Source organism: Brassica napus, chromosome C3, assembly GCF_020379485.1.
Source record: "Brassica napus cultivar Da-Ae chromosome C3, Da-Ae, whole genome shotgun sequence".
Lineage (NCBI taxonomy): Eukaryota > Viridiplantae > Streptophyta > Magnoliopsida > Brassicales > Brassicaceae > Brassica > Brassica napus.
The window spans coordinates 45,277,661-45,301,548 of NC_063446.1; the positions used below are offsets into that span (position 1 = coordinate 45,277,661).

The following is a 23,888-nucleotide window of genomic DNA, read 5'->3' on the forward strand; positions in this document are numbered from 1 at the left end:
TAACAAATTAAAAAGACAAACAAATAATAAGTATCAGTGATACATCAATACACAATGAAAGCAACAAATTTAAAAATAAAAATAACATATAACCAACATAATAATAATAATAATAATAAATTATTACTCAATACACACAACTTACACAACTAAACTGCAGAAAAAATATCCAGAAACAAAAAGTACTCTCAACAACACTAATATAATTTATGTAATCTCAACAGTACAAGTAACAAATTAAAAAGACAAACAAATAATAAGTATCAGTGATACATCAGGCAACACTATGAACTATATCAATTACATTACTAACACAGTTTAGTCTTTCATGAATGGAGAACAGTGCATACACAGTTCATCATCACAACTATAACCCTATAACAATAAAAAAACTTGAAAAACAATAACCAACCCAAAACGCAAAATTAACAGGTACAATAATCCTAACAAATATTGAGATGAAAGAAGAACTATGTCTACAACCCCAACCCTAACCCCAAGTGCGGAGGCAATGCCCTGGTAAGTATGAATAGAATGGGTTAATGTAACTAGAGACTAAAATTTCACGTATAGAAACATTCACGAGGCTAAAAGTATAAATTGCGATGTATGATATCAAGACGAAGTTTGTATGATTATGAGACAAGTACAACTGAAGAATGTATATAACTTTTTCAAGTTTTTAAAGTGAAGATGAATTTTGGCGACGTGTTTCTAATCGATGATTGAAATATCTCCGAGATTTTATCCGTGAGATGGTTCAGAGCCGCAAATGGGACAAACTTTCTTTGTCTGAAGCCATTTGGTTATACATTCAGAGTGGTACGAATGGTTACAAAGTCGGAGTATGACCAAAGATTCTCCTTCTTCAAACTCCATTTGGCAAACCACACAACGATCAATCTCGTTTTTGTTATGTGAAAATACGTAGCTAGATGGCTTCAGACACGTGGATATTTCGGTCTGCGTCAGGCCACGTTTTTCAACTCCGATGAATTCTCCAAGTGCAATCAGTTCCTCGTAAGACAACTGGTCGGGGTCAATCTCGTCTTCTTCCTCCAGGAAATCATCCTCCTCAACGTAAGAGTTGCTTTCTTGGTCCTCAAGAAAATCATTGATTTCATCTTCGTCTTCTCCAAACCCATTGCTATCGAAATACTCGTAGTAGTTGTCATTTCTTCCTTCGTCGCCTTCTTCTTCAGATTCTCCGTCACTTTCCATCATGGAAAACCTTGAGGAGGCCAAATCATGGATACGAGGGGGGAAATGGGAATTAGCTTGGGAGGCAGCAAGAGCAACTTCTGAATTTGCTTGCTCGAAGAGGGTTAGATCATCCGGAAGTTTGTTTGGAGGTTGCTTGGGATCTTCTTCTTGGTTATCCATAGGAGAAGAAGAAGCAGCTTGTTTTGTGGTTAGGAAGAGCCTTGCTCTAAGATTTATACGAAAATAAGTTTCATGCAATAAGGTTACTTAAGCGTCAAGACAGGAATAATGTAGAAAGCCTCAGTACAAAGTAATACATAAGAAAGAAGTTAGGGTATCCTTTATCACTGTTGTAAGCAAAGTAATGCATTAAAATTTAGTTTACAGATCAGGTCTGCATTTTCTTTAACGTTGGGTCTTCCAAAAAGTCATAAATATAAATGATAAATATAATTAAATAAGTTAATAAAATATTTTATATATTAAAAAAAAATAAGCTTGAATAAGTATGCACATAAAACAACACTATTTTTTCAAATAAACTTAATTTTTGGTAACTAAATATCCTAAATAAAATATTTAAATTAGTATCAATTAAATTTAAATTTGTATTAATTAAATATAAAATATTAAAAGTTAGATCAATATATATTTATCTTAGAAAAAGATATATAAATTACTAAAATTATATTATTTAATAATTATATTGTGGATCAGATTTTTAATAGATGTTTCTTACGATTGCATGTATATTCATCAAACATATAAACTATTTAAATTAATAAACGATTTAAAGTTTCTTCAATCTATACAGGAAAGGGATCTAATGATATTGTTGTATACCTTTGTTCTTATTTATTGAAACATCTCAGTCTCATTGTGATAAAAAGTTTCTCAGGGGCTGATGAGGCGGCCATCTTGTAGTACCGCCCCAACTATGTCCATTGAAGTTTTTGACCATGAGGTGGTTCCAGCTATTCACGGAAGGGGAGTTCAAGTATGGGATGTTGGAGAACACAATCATTAAAATGGTAGTGTCCGCAAACAATGAGTTGACAACACCATCAATGAAAATTCTTGCAGTGTTCTTCTTTTGAAGGTAATATCATCAGTCATCACCTTATTCTTCACAGGAATGTCGGCTTTTTAAAATTCTGAAAATCCTCTTAATAAAATCTTCTGGCTAATGCACGAACAGGTAAAACAAATCGGATTTGTAACCGAGAATATCCAGGCAGTTAATATGTCAAAGAGAAATCTATGATCGGTAATGAGATTCAGTGAAAGAGAATGATGGTGGCAGAAAACGAAGCTTCAGTGGTGGTGGTCGCTGAGACTACTAGAATTAGATGAATTTTTTTATTTTGTGTGTGTGTGTTTTTAATATAATTAATCTATTTTATTGTATTGTATCGTATAATATTATTTTGAATAAAACTAATTTCAAATTTCAAATATGATTTCAGTCTTTTTTATTAATTTAATTTATAAATAAATCAGGTATATAAAATGAGCAAAATTTATGGTAACAATATTAGTAACATTTTTCTGACCATTATTGGTAACAATGAGACAAATTCTTGAAGTTATGACAGTGGTAGATTACACGATTTGAGACATTTTTCTGTAATTATTTAGGACGTTTTGTGACAATATATTTTGTCGCAAGAGGGATTTGCCAAATATGACTCAAAACTTGATTTTAAATACAAAACTATACCCAAACTTGAATCAAATGTAAAACTAACATAAAAGCCTTGTGAAATTACAGCCAGCACCTTGTGACCAAACAAAAAAAAACATAACTCATTTTTACGAATATAGCTCCGAAGAGTCGTCTGAATCTTCTGAGATACTGTAAGTCGTCTAGACGACTTCCAGGAAATTCTTATGGTGTAGTTGAACTTAACAATAATTTATAAATTAAAAAAAAAATATATTTTTACAAGTGAAAAATTAAAATCATGTAATTATAAACAGTTTTAAGTGATATAAATTAAGATATAATAAAATTGAATTGTTTTCAACATAGAAGAGTGAAAGTAGTGACTCATGATATTCTTTGGTTTAAGGTTTGGCAACATATATTGTAATATTGTATGTATTCTTAGGGTTAGATTTTGGAAAGCTTAAATGTTTTTTTGAAAAATTAAATTTTTACCTATATATGTTTATTTCTTTCTATAGTAAACATTTTTTAAGTTTAATTTGATTATATGAAATGTTTAGTTAGTTAATTTAGTTTAGGGGTTATGTTTAGGGTCTAAACGACTAACAGGTATGTCGTCTGCGATTAGTATTATCGGTTAGAAGACTTTTAGACTACTCCCGCTAAAAATATTTTAGTTTCACGGTAAAAATATTGAAGTCTTATGGGCGACTTACAAGTAAGTCGTGTAGGAAGTCTTCTAATCGAAGACTTACTTGAAAGTCTTCTATTCGAAGACTTAATTGAAAGTCTTCTATTCGAATACTTACTTGAAAGTCTTCTGAATCGAAAATATTTAACCTAATTAGATTTTTTGCCTCTCTATATAAAAAAAAAATTTACACATTTTTTCTCCTCCTCTCAAATGGCTGCAACAAAAATGTAATGTTTCTCATTCTAAAACTCTCGAACCTCTCTCTAATCTCGTTGAACTTATGAACACCAAACTTTATATCAATTTATTGTTTTTGTCTCATGTCTTTCTCACTAATTTATCTTGTTTGCATGTTTTTCATCACATGGTTCTTATCTTCCACTCATTTAAAGCTAGATCTATTAGTTTTAGATATGTATTTTTGTGTGTTCTATAAATGTAGATCTATCTAATCTTCCACTCATTTTCTCTGTTTTTTTAGCCATTTGAACGTTTTTGGATATGCAGATTTTTCAGATTTGGATTTGAATATGCATGTTTTTCAGATCTGGAAGACTTCCGGGAAGTCTTCTCGGAAGTCTTCTCGGAAGTCTTCTAAAATATAATGGGCTGGAAGACTTCTCTTCTAAAATATAATGGGCTTGAAAACTTCCTGGAAGTCTTCTGACGGAGTCTTCTCCCATGTCTCCTTTTCATAACAGATCTGAGCGTTTTGGTAAGTTTTTATGTCTTATATTTTCTCATTTGGTAATCTCATGTTGCATAAAGTTCTTATCTTTTTCCCAACCAAAAACTCTCCAAACTCACTCTAATCTCTTTGACTTGAAAACATCAAACTTTATATGAATTTTTCATTTTTGTCTCATGTCTTTCTCACTGATCTATCTTTTTGTTGCATGTTTTTAATCAGATGGTTCTCATCTTCCATTTGGATATGTACGTTGTGTGTTCAATAAAAGTATATCTATCTAATACTGTTAAAAATCTCACATTAAAAAATTTATGATCAGTGGGTTAACTTTTTTTTAATAACAAAATACAAATGATCATAAAATCATATGAATAAGAATTTTCATTTAATAGACATTTAGATTAAATATATATATATATATATATATTATTTAAATTAAACCATATGCCATATAAAATACATAAATATGTTAATTTTAAAATTTGCATTCAATTGTTAAAAACGATTTTAAATTACTAAAATAATTAAAAATCTCACATTGAAAATTTTGTGATTAATAGTTTAATTTTTTTTGGAACAACAAATATACAAATGTTAATACAATTATATGGGTAAGAAGCCTCAGTTAATATTCATATTAAAATATATAATATATATCTTATGAATATTTATCTATGTCAATATCATTTAAATATAACTATATAACATATAAAATAAATAAAATAATTATTTTAATTTATTTACCAATAAAAATTATTTTAAATAAACAAAATGGATTGTTTTGATTTATGTGCTTACTACAATTTAATTATATATTTAATAGTTATTCGCTTTTCAATGATTTAATATATTTATTATTTTATAATACGTAAATGAACACAAAATAAATAATAATATTTGAAAGTAATTTATATATATAATATTCATTTCGCGTCTTTTTTCTGCGTAAGGCGCAGGTTTTCACCTCATATATAATTAATAACTATATTTTGATCCGTTGCGGAAGATATTTTACATGATAAAAATCCAATGAGAACATATCAAATGTTTTGTTATAGATGTTATAATAGGAAAACATGCCACATTTAACCCGTTCCGTTTAGAAACTACCCCAATTTAAATTTCATTTAATTCAAAACCCGTCTTATTTAAGTTTGTTCCATTTATCTCAGTCCATTTAGAAACCATCTCATATTTTGTAAATATGTTTGTATATTAAATTTTTTAAAAAATATAATTTAACATGTTATCTTACCAGATTTTGAAAGCTATAAAGTTTGACCACTATGATGAAAACTTAATTATATGAAAGGTATTTTACAACATAATCATATTATTATAATGTAGATATGCAAACTCGATATAATAGCATTAAATATAATTTAAAAACAATGTAGTTAGACATGAAAAATGAAATATTAAGTGATTTACCATTAAGGAATCTTGTGTAAATCTCCAAAAATAAACTACATTAAGATATTTATACGTAAAGTGTATTTCAAATATATTATATGTAACTATTATTAGAAAGTATTTAGTAGGAAATATATTAATATATAGCGATATTCTAAAATTTATTTAATATTTCAAATTATTATTTTTTGTTGAAAAAATTACTATTTAAAGGAAACTATAGTTTTCGTATCGTACATGCATGATCCTCTCAAACAATTTGAAATTTTTTTGTTCAGATTTGTGTAAAGATCTTCCTTCATTGTTTTCTTTGTTTCCATGTCAGCCTTTAATTTTTTTTTCTTCTCAACGCTTTGTCCACTGTTTCAAAGCTCTTAATATTTTCCTCTTCTTTCCCAAGATTATCTCTCAGTTCTTGCCTCTCATCAGTTTTAATTTTCTTCCCCTCATCTGTTGTTGTTAAACCTACATATCTAATCATTTCATCTTGCCGCCAACTGCATTCAACCTTGTTAAACCCTTTGGATCTGCTGCTGGTGGACTCAATCCAGGAAACTCACATGCCATACCAAAAACATAATATTAACTTTGATCTAAAATAATTTACAGGTGGTGATGAGAACCTGAGGAAAAGAAGAACCATAGAAATTAAGTTGAAAATATATATATCAACGTATTCACTACCTTTCATGTTTTTTTTGTCGTCGGGAACACGATCAATTCAAGAAAATATGTTGATGGACTTGAGGAACTGAAGAATTGATCTTTTTCGTTTTTATAAGAGAGAGTTTATTTAAACATCAGGTGCATATAAAATATATGCATGAAAATTAACATTATGTGACTATTATCTATGTGATTTGTATGTGTTCTTATATAAACTTAAAAATAAGCAAGTGATGGAACACGCATGGTGTAAAATATATGATTTCAGTAAAAAAAATTAGTAAAGTATTTGTATGTGTTCCCATATAAACTTATCAATTTATGGCTATGAAAACTACAGGTTCAACGTGGAAATTTGTACATCTTTATTTTGAATTTTTTTTGGATTCTTCTAAGACTAAAAGTGAAGAAATATTGAAAGAAAGTAAATACTCTATTTAACATATTTTTATATTTCATAGAAAGTATTGGACTCTTGGGTATTATCTTAAGTTAGACTAAAATTATCATTAAGATTTTTAATCCATTTCTAAAGCATTTACATTTACATCCATATTGAAACATAATTTTTGGCCAAGCCACAAAATTTATTCTATTAAACTCAACTAAAGGTTCGACTGATCATAAACATATTGGGAATAAGCTCGTATCAGTATGTTTTGCTCATGTAGATCTCATGACTTGACTTTGCCTTCCTTTAATTCTTTTAAAAACACTCGTCCAGATATGATAAAAGAATCAAAATTGAAGTTTTAAATATTATAAATGTTAATCTTCTACGCCAAAATTCTTACGAAATGATACAACTATTTAGAACAACAAACAAACCCAGAAAATTTATAGCCCATTTGGAAAATTAAGAAAGAGAATAAGTACAAAGTTTTTTTCATATTCGGCTATGTAGAGAAAACATCTTTCGTGGGGATTTGGTGCTCGTCGTCCTAGATCTCTAACCAGTAATCAGTCTCTAATATCTGCAACTACAAAAGTCGTTTGGCCTTTATATAAACTTGTTAGCAAACACATGCCAGTGGTGCAAACATAAGTTTAGTCAAAGATAATCATCCTTTGGCTTCTGCAACCTCTTCAATCAATTTCAGAATAAATGACAAATTGGTCACAATATCATTCGCCATCATTATCAGTTATACACCTAACACAGCTTATAGAATTTTATAACCTTTTTAACTTAACTTAAGGGAATCGTGATAATGGTGGCTGACAGAGATGTAAACGGTATTGTCCCAAGATAGTAATACATTAAAATGTGGAAGAAAGCCACACACTTGTAAAGAAAAATCAGCACTTGTGCAAGGTAACAAAATCTTTACATGTTCGACAATGTGAAATATAATGGTACAGTATGCATTGTTACATTAGTATTAACAAAAATAAAAGTTTCGCTGACCTCTTTCAAAGAGTTAAAAAAGTTGCAATTTACAGAATCTTCTCCTTCACATGGTATACGTTTCTAGAATATCCTCTTAAGTGTATCTGCAAGCAAAAGTTTCTGGAAAGATCAAGAACAGCAAAGATAAAAGTAAATATTTTTGGTGCATTCTGATTCAATGTTTTAGTTTGCAGCTTAATTCATCCACTTACCCTATCTCTCAAACTGAAGAAGAGAGAAAGATAAGTTACTGTGAGATTCCAAGGTGTTTCTTGTACTGCGCATAGGAGATGGAAGAGAACGCCTGTTTGTATTACTAATTTAAACAATCAATAACCAACATATTAAATCCTTGTGTTTCCCTTCTCAATCCATATAAATTGACTCATGAAACAAAATCAAAGCTGGATATAGAACTTGTAGCGATGCCATTACAGGGAAAAAAAATTATATTCAAATACGAAACGCGGAGCAAGAGCAATCCTTAAATGATTCATTCTTAGAGAAGAGGAAGAACAGCTAAGTCTGATCGCGGCCCGGAGAAAAAACCCTATAGTGCCTAGCCTCCACAACCGATGAACACTTCCCGACCTTCAAATCAGAGAAAAAAAAACACCCTAGAGTGGCCATTGAGAGAGATGAGTAGAAGATCGAGAATAAAAGATATATATATAGCAGAGAGATGAAGAGAGCAAGATCTCTAGAAGGAGAATACCAACCTATTTATAGCAGAGATCTCGCCGCCGGAACGACGCATTGAAGGGCTCGTACTGGGCGTCTGTATTAATGCCATTAAAGTCGAATTCCGTTACAGGGAGAAGGAGAACGATCAATCGTCATTCTCGCCGCCGAAGTCAAGATCAGATGAACAAAGGAGACGATTAGGTTTAGCGGGGTAGCGCTTTCTGATAATATTCGCAGGAAGCAACAAATGGACCGAAGCCCAACTTTGCCAAAACAAAAAAAGCCCGTACGGAAATACAATGGAGCACATCGTTTTGATTAATGAGGATAGGTGTTGCATCACCAGAGCACAAATTGATGACGTGGCATTTGAGCTGGACCTCCTGAGAGTGATTCAAGGTCTTCTTTATATATAAAGATAATAGTATACAAATCAATTATTTAAAGATCTACAAAAATGTTATAAAGATTTATAAAACCATTTATAAGGAAGAATTTCTCTTCATTTATAGGAGTTTAGAAAATGTTTATGAATGTTAACTGATTTGTAAATTATTTAAACTTATTAAAATGATTTAATAATTTTCTAAAATATTTTTCTAAATATTTTATAAAATTGATAACCATTGATAAGGTTAACATGTTTGTAAATTATTTAAAATTAAAAAATGATTTAACAATTTCATAAAATATTTTTATAAATTCTTATCGATGGTTTTTAATTTTAATTAATATATAGAAATATTTTATAAAATTTTAAATCTTTTTTTAAGTTTATAAATTATTCTTCATAGATAAGAAATTATTTTCTTGAGTTATTTATAAGGATTTTTAAATTTCTGAGAAATAATTCATAAAATGTAAAATTTATAAATATTTTATTAATTATTTATAGTTGTATAGTTTCGTTTCTAAGAGGTTATAAAAATGTTATCAAATCAGAATCAATCGCAAAATATTATTTTCTTCACAAGTTCATCATTTTAAAACACTACAAGAAAACATATTTTTTACTAGGGCAGTATTTGTTGTAAATTCGTCGTAAACGGGGTGTTACGACGAATTAACCTCGAAAGACGTTTCGTTGTTAAACGTCCGTCGTAACGGAGGTTTCGTCGTAAACGACTCGTTACGCTTACGACGAAATATATTCCTGGTAAAGCGCAGGGAAAGAATTCGTCGTAAACGACACGTAAGATTTTGTGGTAAAGCCCACGTAATGATTTTGATGTAAAGCACACGTAAATACTTTCGTTGTAAATCACTCGTAAACATTTCGATGTAAAACCCTCGTAAATCTTTTGATGTTAATCACTCGTAAACATTCGATGTAAACTCCATGTAATGTTTACGAGGAGTTTACATCGATTCTTATTATATTATTATTAATTAGTATATAATAAATTTTAATTTGTATTTAATATTCAGAATTTAAAATAATTTAAATTTTAAAACGAAATATGAAATTGAAAAACATATTTTTAAAAGGCATTTAAAAGTCATACAATAATATTTAAATTCATAATACCAACAGAAATATAAAAAAAAACTACATATCCTCGAAGTAGTTGGTGGGATTGCTCGGCTGTTGACGGGTTGGATCGGACTCTTGGGGATCTCGTACTGGCAACCCAAGAGCGGCTCGTCTCTCACTCAACATTCTCTGCATAACCGAGTTTCCCACGGCCATCACGTCTAGCAAGTCCTCAAGAGAGTCTAAACGAACCTGCTGGCTATCCAATCAAGCCTTCATCTGAGCAGTCTCTTCATCCCGTCTCGAAGTGTATGACGAAGTTGCCCTTGCAACTTCGTTAATAGAGCCTATACCGACTATCCGTCCCTTCTTTTTAGGAGCCACCTATAAAATCAAAACATATATTAATTTAGTTAACTATGTTAAAATATTTAAAATAATGTAAACAAAAATTTTAAGTTGTACTTCTTCGAAGATTCTGTCAGCCTCTTCGGTGGACAATGTGACTGGTAATCCATCGGGAGACTCCTGGGTTAGTTGCGTCTCCCGTTCTTCAATTCGACCAGCCACTGCTTGGAAGAGTTTATCAGATGCAGGATCCACAAAAACTCCGTCAGATGTGGCGTGAGTCATCTTGAATAGGTGAGACAGAGTTGGTAAGACTCCCGTCTTCTCGAACTACAAAAAAAAAATTAAATTAAATATTAAAAATTATATTAATTGAATATTTTAAAATATATATTTTAAACAAAACTTACAACTTCTAGACGGACTCCTGCATGAGGTTTTTGTCCGATTTTGTGAAGCATGGGCAAATGACCATCTTTATCCTTCGTCCTTCGAGAAGCCGAGCACGAATTGGCCTTTTTGATCGAAGAGGGGTGCTCCCAATAGGCGATGAGGCCATCCCACACATCCGTCGTGAGCTCAGTGGGCATTCCCTCATACCCGTAGATCTCCCACTTGTCCTTCCAATCGGAGACTGTGTTGCAGAGGCGGATCTTTGCCTTTGCAACGAATTCCGCCTTCACCCTCTCGGTGATTCCCAAAGACCAATGTCACTTTTGCTGAAACAGAAAAATTTTGAAAAAATTACAATTAATAATAAATATTAAATATATATATATATATATTTAAAAGTGAAAATTTAATTAAATTTAAAAATCTTACCGTAAAACATTTAAACCACGTGATCTTAACGTGATTTGGTGTCTTGCTCCAGTTCGGATATGCCCCGTCGTAGTAACCCTTAATCGTCGCCGAAATGCTCCGGCTAACACAGTTGTTAGCCCCAAACCTGAAAAAAAAATAATTTAACCGTTAGAAAATAAAAATAATTTAAATTTTAATGTAATAAAAATTAATAACTTACCAATAAGTTCCTCAGGGTCTATCGGGGTCTAGAACATCCAAACCCTCCTGTCCATGCTGGACAAGCAAATCCTCCACCGTATATCTCGCGAATGGAGAATATGAAGGCTTACGCAAATCCGGATGAACTGCACCTTCTGGGACAGGCTGAGGTGCAGCCGCTGGAGGAGGAGGTGGAGGCATCTGCGGTGGAAGAGGAGGACTCGAAAAAACTCTCTGAGAAGTCTGAGAGTCTGGAACTGCATCAGAAGACGATGGACCGGAAGAAGATGTACCGGAACCATCGCCAAACAACTGGGCATAAGTAGGTGCTGCTGGTTTCCTTCTAGGAGCCATCTAAAAAAAAATTAAATAAATTTAATCAATTATGACGACATAATTAAAAAATTATTCCGTTACCTAACTAATCACCTAAACTATAGTATTCCGTCATCTAACTAATCACCTAAACTAATTACCTAACTAATAACCTAAACTAATTACCTAACTAATTAATCACCTAAACTAACTTAAAAATAAAAGAGTAAAGAGAGTGTACCTTAGAGGGAGAGGAGATGAGTTTGGGAGGAATGAACGAGGCAGCCTCGTTCTCGGCTTCTCAATATATAGAAAACGTTTCGTCGTAAACGCGACGTTATATTACGACGAAGTTACCAGGCCCGCGTTTTTCCATTTACGACGAAGTTACCAGGCCCGCGTTTTTCGGTTTACGACGAAATTACGTCGAAACATCCGTTTACGACGAAGTTACCAGGCCCGCGTTTTTCCGTTTACGACGATTTTACAACGCTTAACCCTAAACACCGAGAATGAAATCCCTAAACCTCAAAGTCACATATCATCTAACATCATATCTTCTTCTCTACTACTCTTGCTCTTTCTCCAACTTAAACTCTAAAACCCTAAAACTCCAAATGATTTTTTAAAAACTAAAGAAATACATATTATATAAAACAACATTTGTTACACATACATTAAGATGGTAAAAAAACAATATTTCTTTAAACATACGTTACAATAGAGAAATACAATATTTGTTACATATATTACATCACTCTAAATCGTTTTCGTTCTCATCAATATTACATCACTCTAAATCGTTTTCGTTCTCATCACTATCATTACAATCATCATCGTCGCTTCTCTCGAGCTCGTCTTCACGTGCTTCATCTGTCGCATCTTCGGGAATATCTTCATATTGAAAGTTTTGCGGGTCGATCAAAAGGATTTCATCAGTTGGTTGTTCTGGTACCTCAACTTCATTGATAGCGTCTTCTTCTTGCAAGGGCGGTTCTTCTCCAGCGACAATGCGTCCACGAGGTGTAATTTTGATAGCAGCTAACCAGTTTATCCCGGAAGTTCGAAGCTGAGGATAAGGAACGAAGCTAACTTGCTCGGCTTGTGAAGCTAAAATGAAAGGCTCAAATTTGTTGTATCTTCTCCCAAAATTGACATCCACAACACCAAATTTGTTATACCGAATCCCTCGGTTCACAACAGGATCGAACCATTCACATTTGAAGAGGATGCATTTTAGCTTCAATAACCCCGAAAATTCCACTTCAAAAATCTCCTGCAAGATCCCGTAAAAGTCTATTTCACCTTTCACACATATTCTGTAGTTATTCGTTGCCCGATGTCTCCCATACTCGTATGTGTGAAAGGTAAATCCTCGTGTGAAATATATAGGTGATGTGGTGACCTTTGCAACTGGACCTTGAACCAATTCGTGAAACCATACGGGATAATAAGGATCGTCATAATCAACCTGCAAAAAGCAGATATTCTTAATTAATATTGAAGTATCAAAACACTTACTTAATTAATCAATGTATGAGATATATTACGTACCTGTGATTTTAACCACTTGACAAAGTGCTTATCTTTACGTGTGTCCACATCAGTTGCAGATATTCCTGGTACTGCTTCTTCAACTTGAGATACAAACATGCTGCAAATTAAACAAATAATCAAGTCATACATAATTAACTTCAATATATATAATTAACATTCACAAAAATATTTACCTTTCAAAGTAACGGGTCACTGCATCCTCGCAGTTGAGCAGAATATAAGTGTGGGCACTATGTTTATCCTCTTCACATGACCACCATACTTCTTTCGTTTTACCACCAAACCGTGCAATTTCACAGAAAATGTCAGGAACACCATCAATTGGATATGATGTCGGTACTCCACCATCATCATATCTTCTAGGAACTCTTTTTCTTGTACGAACAGTTGGAGCAAAGTAGTATGATGTGAAGTTAGATGTTTCGGATGGGCAAGTGGAAGAAAGCGACGATGACAATCAAACCAACAACTCTTCCTACCATTCTTCAGTTGAAAAGCATCCGTCGATCCAAGACAATATGGACAAGATAATATTCCATGTGTTGTCCAGCCAGACAACATCCCATAAGCAGGGAAATCACTTATCGTCCACAGCAGAACTGCTCGCATCGTATAATTGTTTTTCAAGGAACAATCGTACGTCCTCACCCCTTCTGACCACAATTGCTTTAGCTCTTCTATCAACGGTTGAAGAAAAACATCAAGAGACCGTTTTAGATGCTTCGGCCCAGGGATTAATATGGTCAAAAATAGAAATTCTTGTTTCATGCACATATCCGGCGGTAAATTGTACGGCGTAAGAATGACTGGCAACAAAGAATATTGTCTACCAGACATTCCAAATGGACTAAATCCATCGGTGCATAACCCAAGATAGACATTCCGAATATTTGTAGCAAAATCTGCATGTACCTTGTTGAAATGTTTCCACGCTCTTGCGTCTGATGGATGTGCAACCTCACCATCTCTCTGGACATGTTCCGCATGCCACCTCATCGACGCAGCAGTCCTCTTAGATTGATATAATCTTTTCAATCTGTCTGTAATTGGTAGGTACCACATCCTTTGGTACGGTACCCTATTCCTCCCACGGCCTTGCGGTTTGAATCGTGGTTTTTTTGCAGAATCGACACTCTTCTAACTTGTCATCTTCTTTCCAGTAGATCATGCAGTTGTCGATGCAAACATCAATCATCTCCGAAGGTAACCCAAGACTATAAACCAATTTCTGAATCTCATAATAAGATTCAACAGTCACGTTGTCTTCTGGCAAATACTCTTTAAACAACTCCGCCCATGCATCCATGCAATTCTCAGGTAAATTATGATCCGTTTTAATATTCATCATCCTAGCTGCTAGAGACAATTTAGAGAGACCTTCTCTACAACCAGTGTAGATTGGTTGATTTGCAGCATCTAGCATTTCATAAAACCTTTTTGCATCCAAATTAGGTTCTTCTACATTTCCAGTTCCATCAGCTATTGTTGTAGTTGTTTCTAAAAATGCATCACTAATCATATCTTGAACCCTATCATGATCTACCATCTGCTCCTGATCTTGATGATAATTATATTCATTATGAAAATGATTCGGTTCTTCACTATGATGAGCATCCTCAAAATTATTATTACTACTACTAGCTTCATTTCCCCCATAACCCTCTCCATGTTGATACCAAATGTAGTACTGTGGTGTAAATCATCTGTTTACTAAATGCTTCCATACAGTTTCACTACGTACAAATTATGGATTCTTGCATTTCCGATAGGGGCAGAACATCTTACCGCTTTCCTGCGTGATCGGTGTACAGCCCGCCTGGTGCATGAATGTCTCTAGCCCACTCAGAAATTCGTTCGTCACCCTCCCGTCGGAATCTTTGTGCAAATACATCCAACTCCGTAACTCGTAAATACTACCGCCACCGGCCATTTTTTTTTAAATCATTTTTTTACTGATTTTTTCGGACTTTTTTTTTCCGTTTGTGTGTTGTGAGGAAGAGAGTTGTGGGAAATGACATATATATAGAGAAATTTTCGAGTTGGGTAGTTGAAATATAACAACGATTTTACAAGGAATGTTTTACATGGATTTTACATGGTTTTAACATAATATTTACAACGACTTTACGAAGAAATTAGGTAAGTTAGCACATTGAATACATGTTTTCACCTAAATATAACGGTAACATGTTTCGTTGTAATGTCGATGTAACGATTACGACGTATTTCTCATTCTACGTACTTTCGTCGTAAACTTACATGGATTTTACGACGAACATATTTCGTCGTAAGTTTATGTCATTTACGACGAAAGTTAGTCTTCTCGTAACTGCGTTGTAAACACCATGTAAATTTACGACGAAATATTTTCGTCGTAAATCTTCGTTGTTATTGGCACGTTTTCTTGTAGTGAAAAAAAAATAACCACAAAATTACATGAGTCATAAAACAATCCAAAGAATATTATGAATAAAAGTACATTCTTAAAATTTATGAAATTTTTAATATAGTTACCTTTTTATTAAATTAATAGAATTCACATATATATTGTTATGTTTCTTCTTAATAACTTTTGTGTTTTATACTTTAGTTGCAAGTGTAGGTCTATTTGTCACATGAGTTCATGTTTTTTATTTTAATATTTTTTATGGAAGAAAAGTTTGATATACAAACCAATTAAACTATATATACATGTTCTAACGATAATGGTATAAAACAATTTAATAAAATATTGTTTTGTAAAAAGTGTAAAAAATCTATCTAAATACTATATAAATCCGATTTAAGAATTTAAAAAGTATTAATAATTAAAAATATTTTATTAAAAAATTATCTACCACAAAATTCACATTCAGTTTTAAAATATTAAACTATATTATTGCATATCGAAGACACAAAATATTATATTATATTAAAATTTTAATTTTTTTAATTTTTTTTATTATTCTTACATTTTTATCAAATTAATAGAATTCACATATATATAGTTATTTTTATTCTTAATAACTTTTGTGTTTTATACTTTAGTTGCAAGTGTAGGTCTATTTGTCACATGAGTTAATGTTTTTTATTTTAATAATTTTTATGGACAAAAAATTTGATATACAAACCAATCAACTATATATACATGTTCTAACGATAATGCTATAAAACAATTTAATAAAATATTATTTTGTAAAAGATGTAAGAAATCTAACTAAATACTATATAAATCATATTTAAGAATTTAAAACGTATTAATAAATAAAATATTTTTATTAAAAAATTATCAACCAAAAATTCACATTCAGTTTCAAAATATTAAACTATATTATTGCAGATCAAAGACATAAAATATTATATTATATTAAATTTTTTAAATTATTTATACCCGCAAATTTGCGGGCAACCACCTAATTTGTTATTAATCGCATTAAATAAAACATGATATGGAAGATCTTAATTAATATATAATTTACCGAGATGTTTGTTTTAGATTTGTTTGTTTAAGTCTTACTATAGATAAGATATATTTTAGGGAAGTAGTTAATAATATTAAAGTTGTATACACATTTATTATAGAGTATAGTTTTAAAAAAAAATTCACCAAGAAGCAAGTTTTCCCAACACAATCTTCATGTTTTAATTAGATAGATTAAATAGAAAATGATATAGACGATCATATTAATATATAATCGACCGAAATGTTTGTTTAGATTGGCTTTGTTTATGTCTTACCATAAGATAAATTTTGGGGAAGTGATTAATAATATTAAGTTTGTAGACACGTCTGTTATAGAGTATAGTTTTTATTTTTTATTTTTCATCTAGAAACAAGTTAATCCCCACGTAATTTTCCTGTTTTAATAAGATAATAGGTTAAGATCTGCGTCTTGTACGGAATGAACATTATATATATAAAATATTTTATGTATTATACTTTTTTAACATATTATGAAATAATAAAGATATATTTAATAATTAAAAAATCAGTAATTGTTACTTATATAATTAAATTGGTGTGAACATATAAATAAATTTTATAATCCAAAAAAATATTTTTCTATTTTATATGATATATAATTAAATTTAAATGATAGTAACATATATAATATATCTTAATATTAATATCTATTAAATGATAATTTTTACTCATATGTTATATCAAAAACTTTAAATTACTGATAATAAAATTTTATTGTGGGATTAATAGTTTAACTAATTTATAATATTTAAAAAATAAAATAAAATGATATATATATATATATATATTTATAAAAAAAAATTTGTTCAAAGTAAATTTCAAAATTAATATATTTATAGATTTTTATATGGCATATAGTTTAATTTAAAATGATATATATATATATATATATATTTATATTTATATTTTTTTTAATATTAATACTTATTAAATGAGACTTTTGACTTATATGATTTTGTAATCATTTGTATTATGCCATAACAAATATTTTAAACCATGGATCACAAAATTTGAATGTGAGACTTCTAACAGTTTTAGTAATTTATACTTGTTTTAAAATATTAAAAATATAATATATACATAAAAATCTAAATTTTATTATATTATATGGTTAATCTGGTTGTTTAATTTATTTTAATAATTTAAAATAAAACAAATATAATATAAGATATACTTATTTTTATCAAATATTTATGTATTTATGGTTAAGTTTAATAAAAAGTTTATTATATATTTAGATGGACCAACCTAAAGATTATAAAAATCATTCTAATGATAACACGTGGCTACAAAAAAAAATGTTGTAATGCTTCTCAATTAATATATAAGTGATTTAATAAGGTTGATGTACAACGAATTATATACAAACATCCCATTCAAATCTTACCAAAATACAAAAAAAAAAGGTCATTCATATTCAAATCTTCATTAGAGAAAAAGAAAACCATTTTTATTCCGAAAATCTTACAAAACACTTAAATCCAATAGGACAGCATATTTATAAGACCACACAATCCCTCCATTTCCCCCTTCAAACTCAAGTCTGAATCACAACTCCTTGTCCCATCATCATCGGCGTGTCTTCAACTGTCTTAGGAGAAGGCGATGACACTGCCACCTTACTGTTGCCGTCGTAGTCCGAGAGGTGAACTCCGATAGCGGCTCTTCCCGATGGATCCATATTGTTGGACCAGTTTGCATCCCACTCCACTGCCTTTGCGGTCGAGCACGCCACGGTCGCACCTCCAGGAACAGTTAGCCTTGCCGAGTTCTGCTTAAAAAGCCGGCTCCAAAGTTTGTAAATATGTTTAAAACAAAACCAAAGAGATCCGATACATCTTCTGGAAATTTGCTAGCTAGTTTCACCTGTGGGAAGAACCTCTCAAAGATCATTCTGTAATAGTAAGCTTCTTTGGTGAGTGGAGTGTTGTGAGGGAAGATATGTGCAGCGTTCGACATCATCTTGTCATTAACCTAAAACCAGAACATAAACAATCAGATCTAAACTAGAATTTAGCTACACAGAAGAGATCAATACGAGATTTTGTTTTGTAGTACATTTTCAGCAGCATGGGCTTTGAGGCCATCAATCCAACTGTAGCCAACACCATCACTAAACTGCTCTTTCTGCCTGTAGAGAATGTGTTTTGGTAAATAAGGACGTTCTTCATCGTCAAAGGCTCTCCTTAGAACCCATTTCTCAATCCTTCCTTCCTCTGGTTTGATCTAAAAGACCCATATAGAACATTTCTTCAACAAATCTTAACTTGTGAAAGAAGGTGTTGAATTAGCGTTTTGGGATTTCAATTACCATTTTGGATTCAGGGTCAAGAGACATTACTGTGTTGATAAACTCTTTGTCCAAAAATGGAATACGCACCTCTAGACCAAAGGCAGAGGTAGCTTTGTTGGCTCTTAAACAGTCGTATTTGTGAAGAGCCTTGATCTGCAAGGCAACACACACACAAACTTAAAAGATCTCTGTTTTGATGATGTCCATTTGTGATTAAATTGAAAATTCTACCTTGCGACAGGTTTCTTGGTGAAACTCTTGCTTGTTAGGTGCCTTGTGGAAGTAAAGATACCCTCCAAAGATCTCATCAGAACCTTCACCGGAGAGAACCATCTTAACACCTAGAGACTTGATTTTCCGGGACATCAAGAACATCGGCGTGCTAGCTCTAATTGTCGTCACATCATATGTCTCAACATGGTAAATCACATCCTCAATCGCATCAATCCCGTCCTGCACCGTGAAATGGAACTCATGGTGCACCGTCCCCAAATAATCCGCCACTTCTTTTCCCGCCTTCACGTCCGGCGAGCCCTAACAGGAAATAAGAAACAAAAAGCGATGCTAAATTTGAATTCAAACTTTAAAGCACTATTCACTCTGTTTTGAAAACAGAGGACCTCTGTTATATATAACACACCTCAAGACCGACGCAGAAGGAATGAAGCTGAGAACCCCATCGCTTAGCTGCTTTAGTACCAGCCAAGTGACGGGCAGTGATGGAAACTACAAGAGAAGAATCAAGACCACCTGAGAGTAAAACTCCAAATGGAACATCACTCATCAACCGCTTAGTCACAGCCTACAGAGAAAACCAAACAAATCAAAAAAAGAAGAGATTTTAAGTTTGTTTCAAGTGCAAGTTTTCTTACGTCTTCAAAGGCACGTCTAACTGCGAGAGGCTCATAAGGCGTCGAAGGAACTGACTCGTTGTACCAAGGAGGATTGTACCATTGCTTAAACCTTCCTGATTTGCTTGAGTACAAATGACCTGGAGGAAACACTTCGAAATGTTCACAATCCTCATGTAAGCCTTTCATCTCTGAAGATATCCACACAGATCCGTCTAGTCCCCAACCAATGTAAAGTGAAGTAACACCAATAGCGTCACGAGCTACCATGAATGAGTTATGTTTTGTGTCCAGCAACACGAAGGAGAAGACTCCATCCAACATATCCACAAAATTCTCACCATGCTCCTCGTACTATATCTCGAAAAACACACAAAAAAACTCCAATCAATATCTAACAACCAGTAAATTAGCAGAATGAAATCACATCTACCAGATGAGAAATGACGTCACAATCACTGCCGGTACGGAACTTGTGATTCTTCAGATCCTTTCTCAGCTCCTCATGGTTATAAATCTCTCCATTAACCTTCAGAACAATATAACATTATCAGCATCAAGAAAAATCAAAAAAGTTATTAGCTCCAAATGGATGAAGATCATGAAGCGTACTGTGACAACAATGGTCTTGTCCTCGTTGAAGAGAGGTTGGTCACCAGAGTCAGGATCGACGATCGCTAGACGTTCATGGGCCAAGTAATTGTCTTCATGCTGGTATATTCCACTCCAGTCAGGTCCTCTGTGCCTCAGTCTATAACCAAATTGTGAAAAGATAAACTATTAAAATCAAATATTAAATATTTGATAATTTCTCCGAACCAACAATTTTTTTTAAAGAGATCCACAAACTATTCACAGGGGATACGATTGAGTTGCTCAAGCATCATTGTTTCTGTCAAGTTCAACAAAAAGAGCCTAGAATTATACTACAAAATGGTATTAGATCACATCAAATCTTTGTAATAATAATCTGAAACAAATATAATTAATTATCGTATGATGTTTAACATCAAACTTGCCGTTTCTTATTTTAAATAAACCGAAGAGAAAACAAAACAAAGAAAAGAAGAATTGCCTGCGAGAAAGCTCAAGAACACGAACTCTCTTGGCCTGAGAATCGTCGGTGCATCCTAGAACGGCAAGAATCCCACACATTTTTTCCTGTCGTTAAAATTTTAGTCTAGGTGCAGAAATGAAAGATCACGAATAATGTAAAATAGAATTTCCGAGAGCATAAAAGTCCAAATAAAAACAAAACCGACAGTTGTCGCGAAGAAGTAAAGTGCACATAGTGCGTTTCGGCTTTCGCGTTGCATGTCTTTTTTTTTTTGCAAGCGGTCGCTCTATTATAGGAAGTCCAAACGGCGCTGTGATGTCGCGTTTCATTCGAAGGGGTCGAGGGGCCAATTTAGTTATACCTTCCACCGGATAACTCTGACCAGTTGTTGCCACGTATAATTAGGCCTACGTACAATACTGTTATTTTCCGACGACTAAAGTGTAATGACCCAATTTCAGGCCCACGACTTTCAGCTTGTCAAGGTCCACATCCAATCGAAGAAGTTCATGATAAACTCTATAAAACCCAGCTGTCCACTTTGTTTTCTTCACCAAAACAATAAGATCATAAAGTTTAAAAAGGAAATGTGGAATCGTAGAGAGTTATGAGATTGTCACAGGAGCCACCGCACCCAGGAGGACCACGTCGACCTCGTCGCCACCATTCGCAGAAACCGCTATCCCGTTAGTTTAATTTTTGATCGTTTAGTAACTCGTCAATAATTTCTTAAAATCTCGTGCATGCAAGACCACAATTATCTTTCCCTCGTCGAAAAGAAGCCGTAGCCGTCGACCTCGTCGCAATCAGAGTCTGGACGAGTCCGTGCGCGCCTCTGTAAAATTCGACGTCACCGCGCGTGCATAACACGCGTTGCCGCCGCAATTCACCTCCTCCGGCGCGTGACATTCATGGGCACCTCCTCCGCCACCGCCATCATATTCTGGCAAGCCGTCGCCGCTTTCTCGCCGCCGGTTTCTCGCCGGCGACTAGGCAACTCGATAGAGTCGACTCGATGAATCACTCGGTGACTCGGTCCATCAGTTGGTTTAAATTGATTTCGGTTTGGTTAAGGTAAACCGATAGGTTAAAATTAATTAGATTTCGGTTAGGTTAAATCGGTTGGTTAAGTCAAATTGATTTTGGTCAAAGTTTGACCAGGCGGGTGGACTTTCATTTTGACTTTGACCAGACCCGTTTTAACCGTTCAAAAGGCGTTCTGACTCGCATTTTCACCTTGATTTCAGAGTAGGAGTCTATCTGAGCATATGAAGTTCATAGATACCAGTTTTCCACATTGCTAAGGTGAGGACTACCCCGTTTAAATCTCGTACTAGTTTATTAACATTATGGAAAGTTTAGTTTTGAAACATGTTCCGTCTTTGTGAATCAAATCTGCTTGCAAGTCTTGTTTGTTTATTACTATTGATTGTTAAACCGGAAATAGGATAACAGATTATTCAACAATTGATTGAAATGATTGATGTTAAGAACTGTTATATATAATTATATAAATAGGAGTCCATGTGTGGAGATTGTGGGAGGGGGGGGGGGGGGGGTACAGAGACATATGTACTAGCGACGCCTATTTGAGGAGATTGTGGGGGCACATGACGTCTGTGCTAGCGACACCTGTTTGTGGAGATTGTGGGGGGTACAAAGACGTTTGTACTTATGATGCCTTACATAGTGGACTATTGTATCAGCGACGCCTGTAGGGTTATATATGTATATCCTTATGTGGAGAATGCGGGGTACAAAGAGTATCTATGTACTATCATCGCATTGGTTGTAGTTGTCTAGTGCACTATACGTATATTGATTGCCCTTTGTGGTGTATTAGACACCGTGTTTGTTTCATGCTAGACCTAGGCCTACATAGTTGTAGTGCTATGTACTGAGTCAGTGGTTTACGGTTTAGCATTTCATACCTCACTGAGTGACTCTCCTGTTATTCACCCCTCCTCTTTTCCCTTTCATGTGAGACCGACGAGCATGAGTGATTGTAACGGACTAGTGTTGCCTTTTGGGCTTTTACGCGTTTATGTTTATTTCCTATTTCAGACTTACGGTTTTATGTTGTTATCAATATTTGCAGACTTTATTATATGGTATTGTAGTTGACTTTGTAATTACGTAGAGATTTGTAAGAAATGTATATATATATATATAGGAGATTTTCAAAGATTACTATAGTTTATTTTATCTCGAAAAATGCGGGTGTAACAATTTTTGGTACAAAGACGTATGTACTAGCGACGCCTGTTTGAGGAGATTGTGGGGGCACAGAACATATGTGCTAGCGACGCATGTTTGTGGAGATTGCGGGGGTGCAAAGACGTTTGTACCTATGATGCCTTAGTGATTACGGGGGTACATAGTGGACTATTGTACTAGCGACGCTTGTAGGGTTATATATGTATATCCTTATGTGGAGAATGCAGGGTACAAAGAGTATCTATGTACTATCATCGCATTGGTTGTAGTTGTCTAGTGCACTATACGTATATTGATTGCCCTTTGTGGTGTAATAGACACCGTGTTTGTTTCATGTTAGATCTAGGCCTACATAGTTGTAGTGCTATGTACTGAGTCAGTGGTTTACGGTTTAGCATCTCATACCCCACTGAGTGACTCTCCTGCTATTCATCCCTCCTATTTTCCCTTTCATGTGAGACCGATGAGCATTAGTGATTGTAACGGACTAGTGTTGCCTTTTGTGCTTTTACGCGTTTATGTTTATTTCCTATTTCAGACTTACGGTTTTATGTTGTTATCAATATTTGCAGACTTTATTATATGGTATTGTAGTTGACTTTGTAATTACGTAGAGATTTGTAAGAAATGTATATATATATATATATATATATATATAGGAGATTTTCAAAGATTACTATAGTTTATTTTATCTCGAAAAATGCGGGTGTAACAATTTTTGGTACAAAGACGTATGTACTAGCGACGCCTGTTTGAGGAGATTGTGGGGGCACAGAGCATATGTGCTAGCGACGCATGTTTGTGGAGATTGCGGGGGTGCAAAGACGTTTGTACCTATGATGCCTTAGTGATTACGGGTGTACATAGTGGACTATTGTACTAGCGACGCTTGTAGGGT

The 23,888-nt window shown here is 33.3% G+C and overlaps 2 protein-coding genes and 1 long non-coding RNA gene across 4 annotated transcripts; all 3 read right to left on the reverse strand.

Annotated features, from left to right (window-relative positions):
* Positions 1-584: 584 nt before the first annotated feature.
* Positions 585-1,428, reverse strand: LOC106374970 (E3 ubiquitin ligase BIG BROTHER-related-like). Its single transcript, XM_013814880.3, has one exon. It carries the CDS (start codon positions 1,381-1,383, stop codon positions 745-747), a length of 639 nt encoding a protein of 212 aa, XP_013670334.2. The 5' UTR covers positions 1,384-1,428; the 3' UTR covers positions 585-744.
* Positions 1,429-7,080: 5,652 nt separating this feature from the next.
* LOC125583950 lies at positions 7,081-9,079 on the reverse strand. Its single transcript, XR_007320958.1, has 3 exons — positions 8,446-9,079; positions 7,939-8,343; positions 7,081-7,830 (listed from the first exon to the last, which is right to left on the reverse strand). It is a non-coding gene; the product is annotated as an uncharacterized LOC125583950 (long non-coding RNA).
* Positions 9,080-18,003: 8,924 nt separating this feature from the next.
* Positions 18,004-21,029, reverse strand: LOC106377194 (asparagine synthetase [glutamine-hydrolyzing]-like). Of its 2 annotated transcripts, none has more exons than XM_013817374.2 (10): positions 20,792-21,029; positions 20,329-20,467; positions 20,150-20,245; positions 19,738-20,070; positions 19,506-19,667; positions 19,097-19,399; positions 18,953-19,018; positions 18,631-18,798; positions 18,439-18,546; positions 18,004-18,343 (listed from the first exon to the last, which is right to left on the reverse strand). In XM_013817374.2, the coding sequence occupies exons 1-10, from the start codon at positions 20,869-20,871 to the stop codon at positions 18,110-18,112; spliced, it is 1,689 nt and encodes a 562-aa protein (XP_013672828.1). In that variant the 5' UTR covers positions 20,872-21,029; the 3' UTR covers positions 18,004-18,109. The 2 variants fall into 2 exon arrangements, with proteins under 2 accessions (XP_013672828.1, XP_013672827.1); XM_013817373.2 differs by having other exon boundaries at positions 18,884-19,018.
* Between the last annotated feature and the right edge of the window lie 2,859 nt (positions 21,030-23,888).

Excerpts from the sequence above, each read along its gene's own strand:
- LOC106374970 (XM_013814880.3), bottom strand. The coding sequence starts at position 1,383 with ATGGATAACCAAGAAGAAGATCCCAAGCAACCTCCAAACAAACTTCCG.
- LOC106377194 (XM_013817373.2), bottom strand. The coding sequence starts at position 20,871 with ATGTGTGGGATTCTTGCCGTTCTAGGATGCACCGACGATTCTCAGGCC. Across the intron at positions 20,071-20,149 it reads GTGACGTCATTTCTCATCTG|TACGAGGAGCATGGTGAGAA; the intron begins GTAGATGTGATT and ends TTCGAGATATAG. Across the intron at positions 18,344-18,438 it reads TTGAGAGGTTCTTCCCACAG|AACTCGGCAAGGCTAACTGT; the intron begins GTGAAACTAGCT and ends CTTTTTAAGCAG.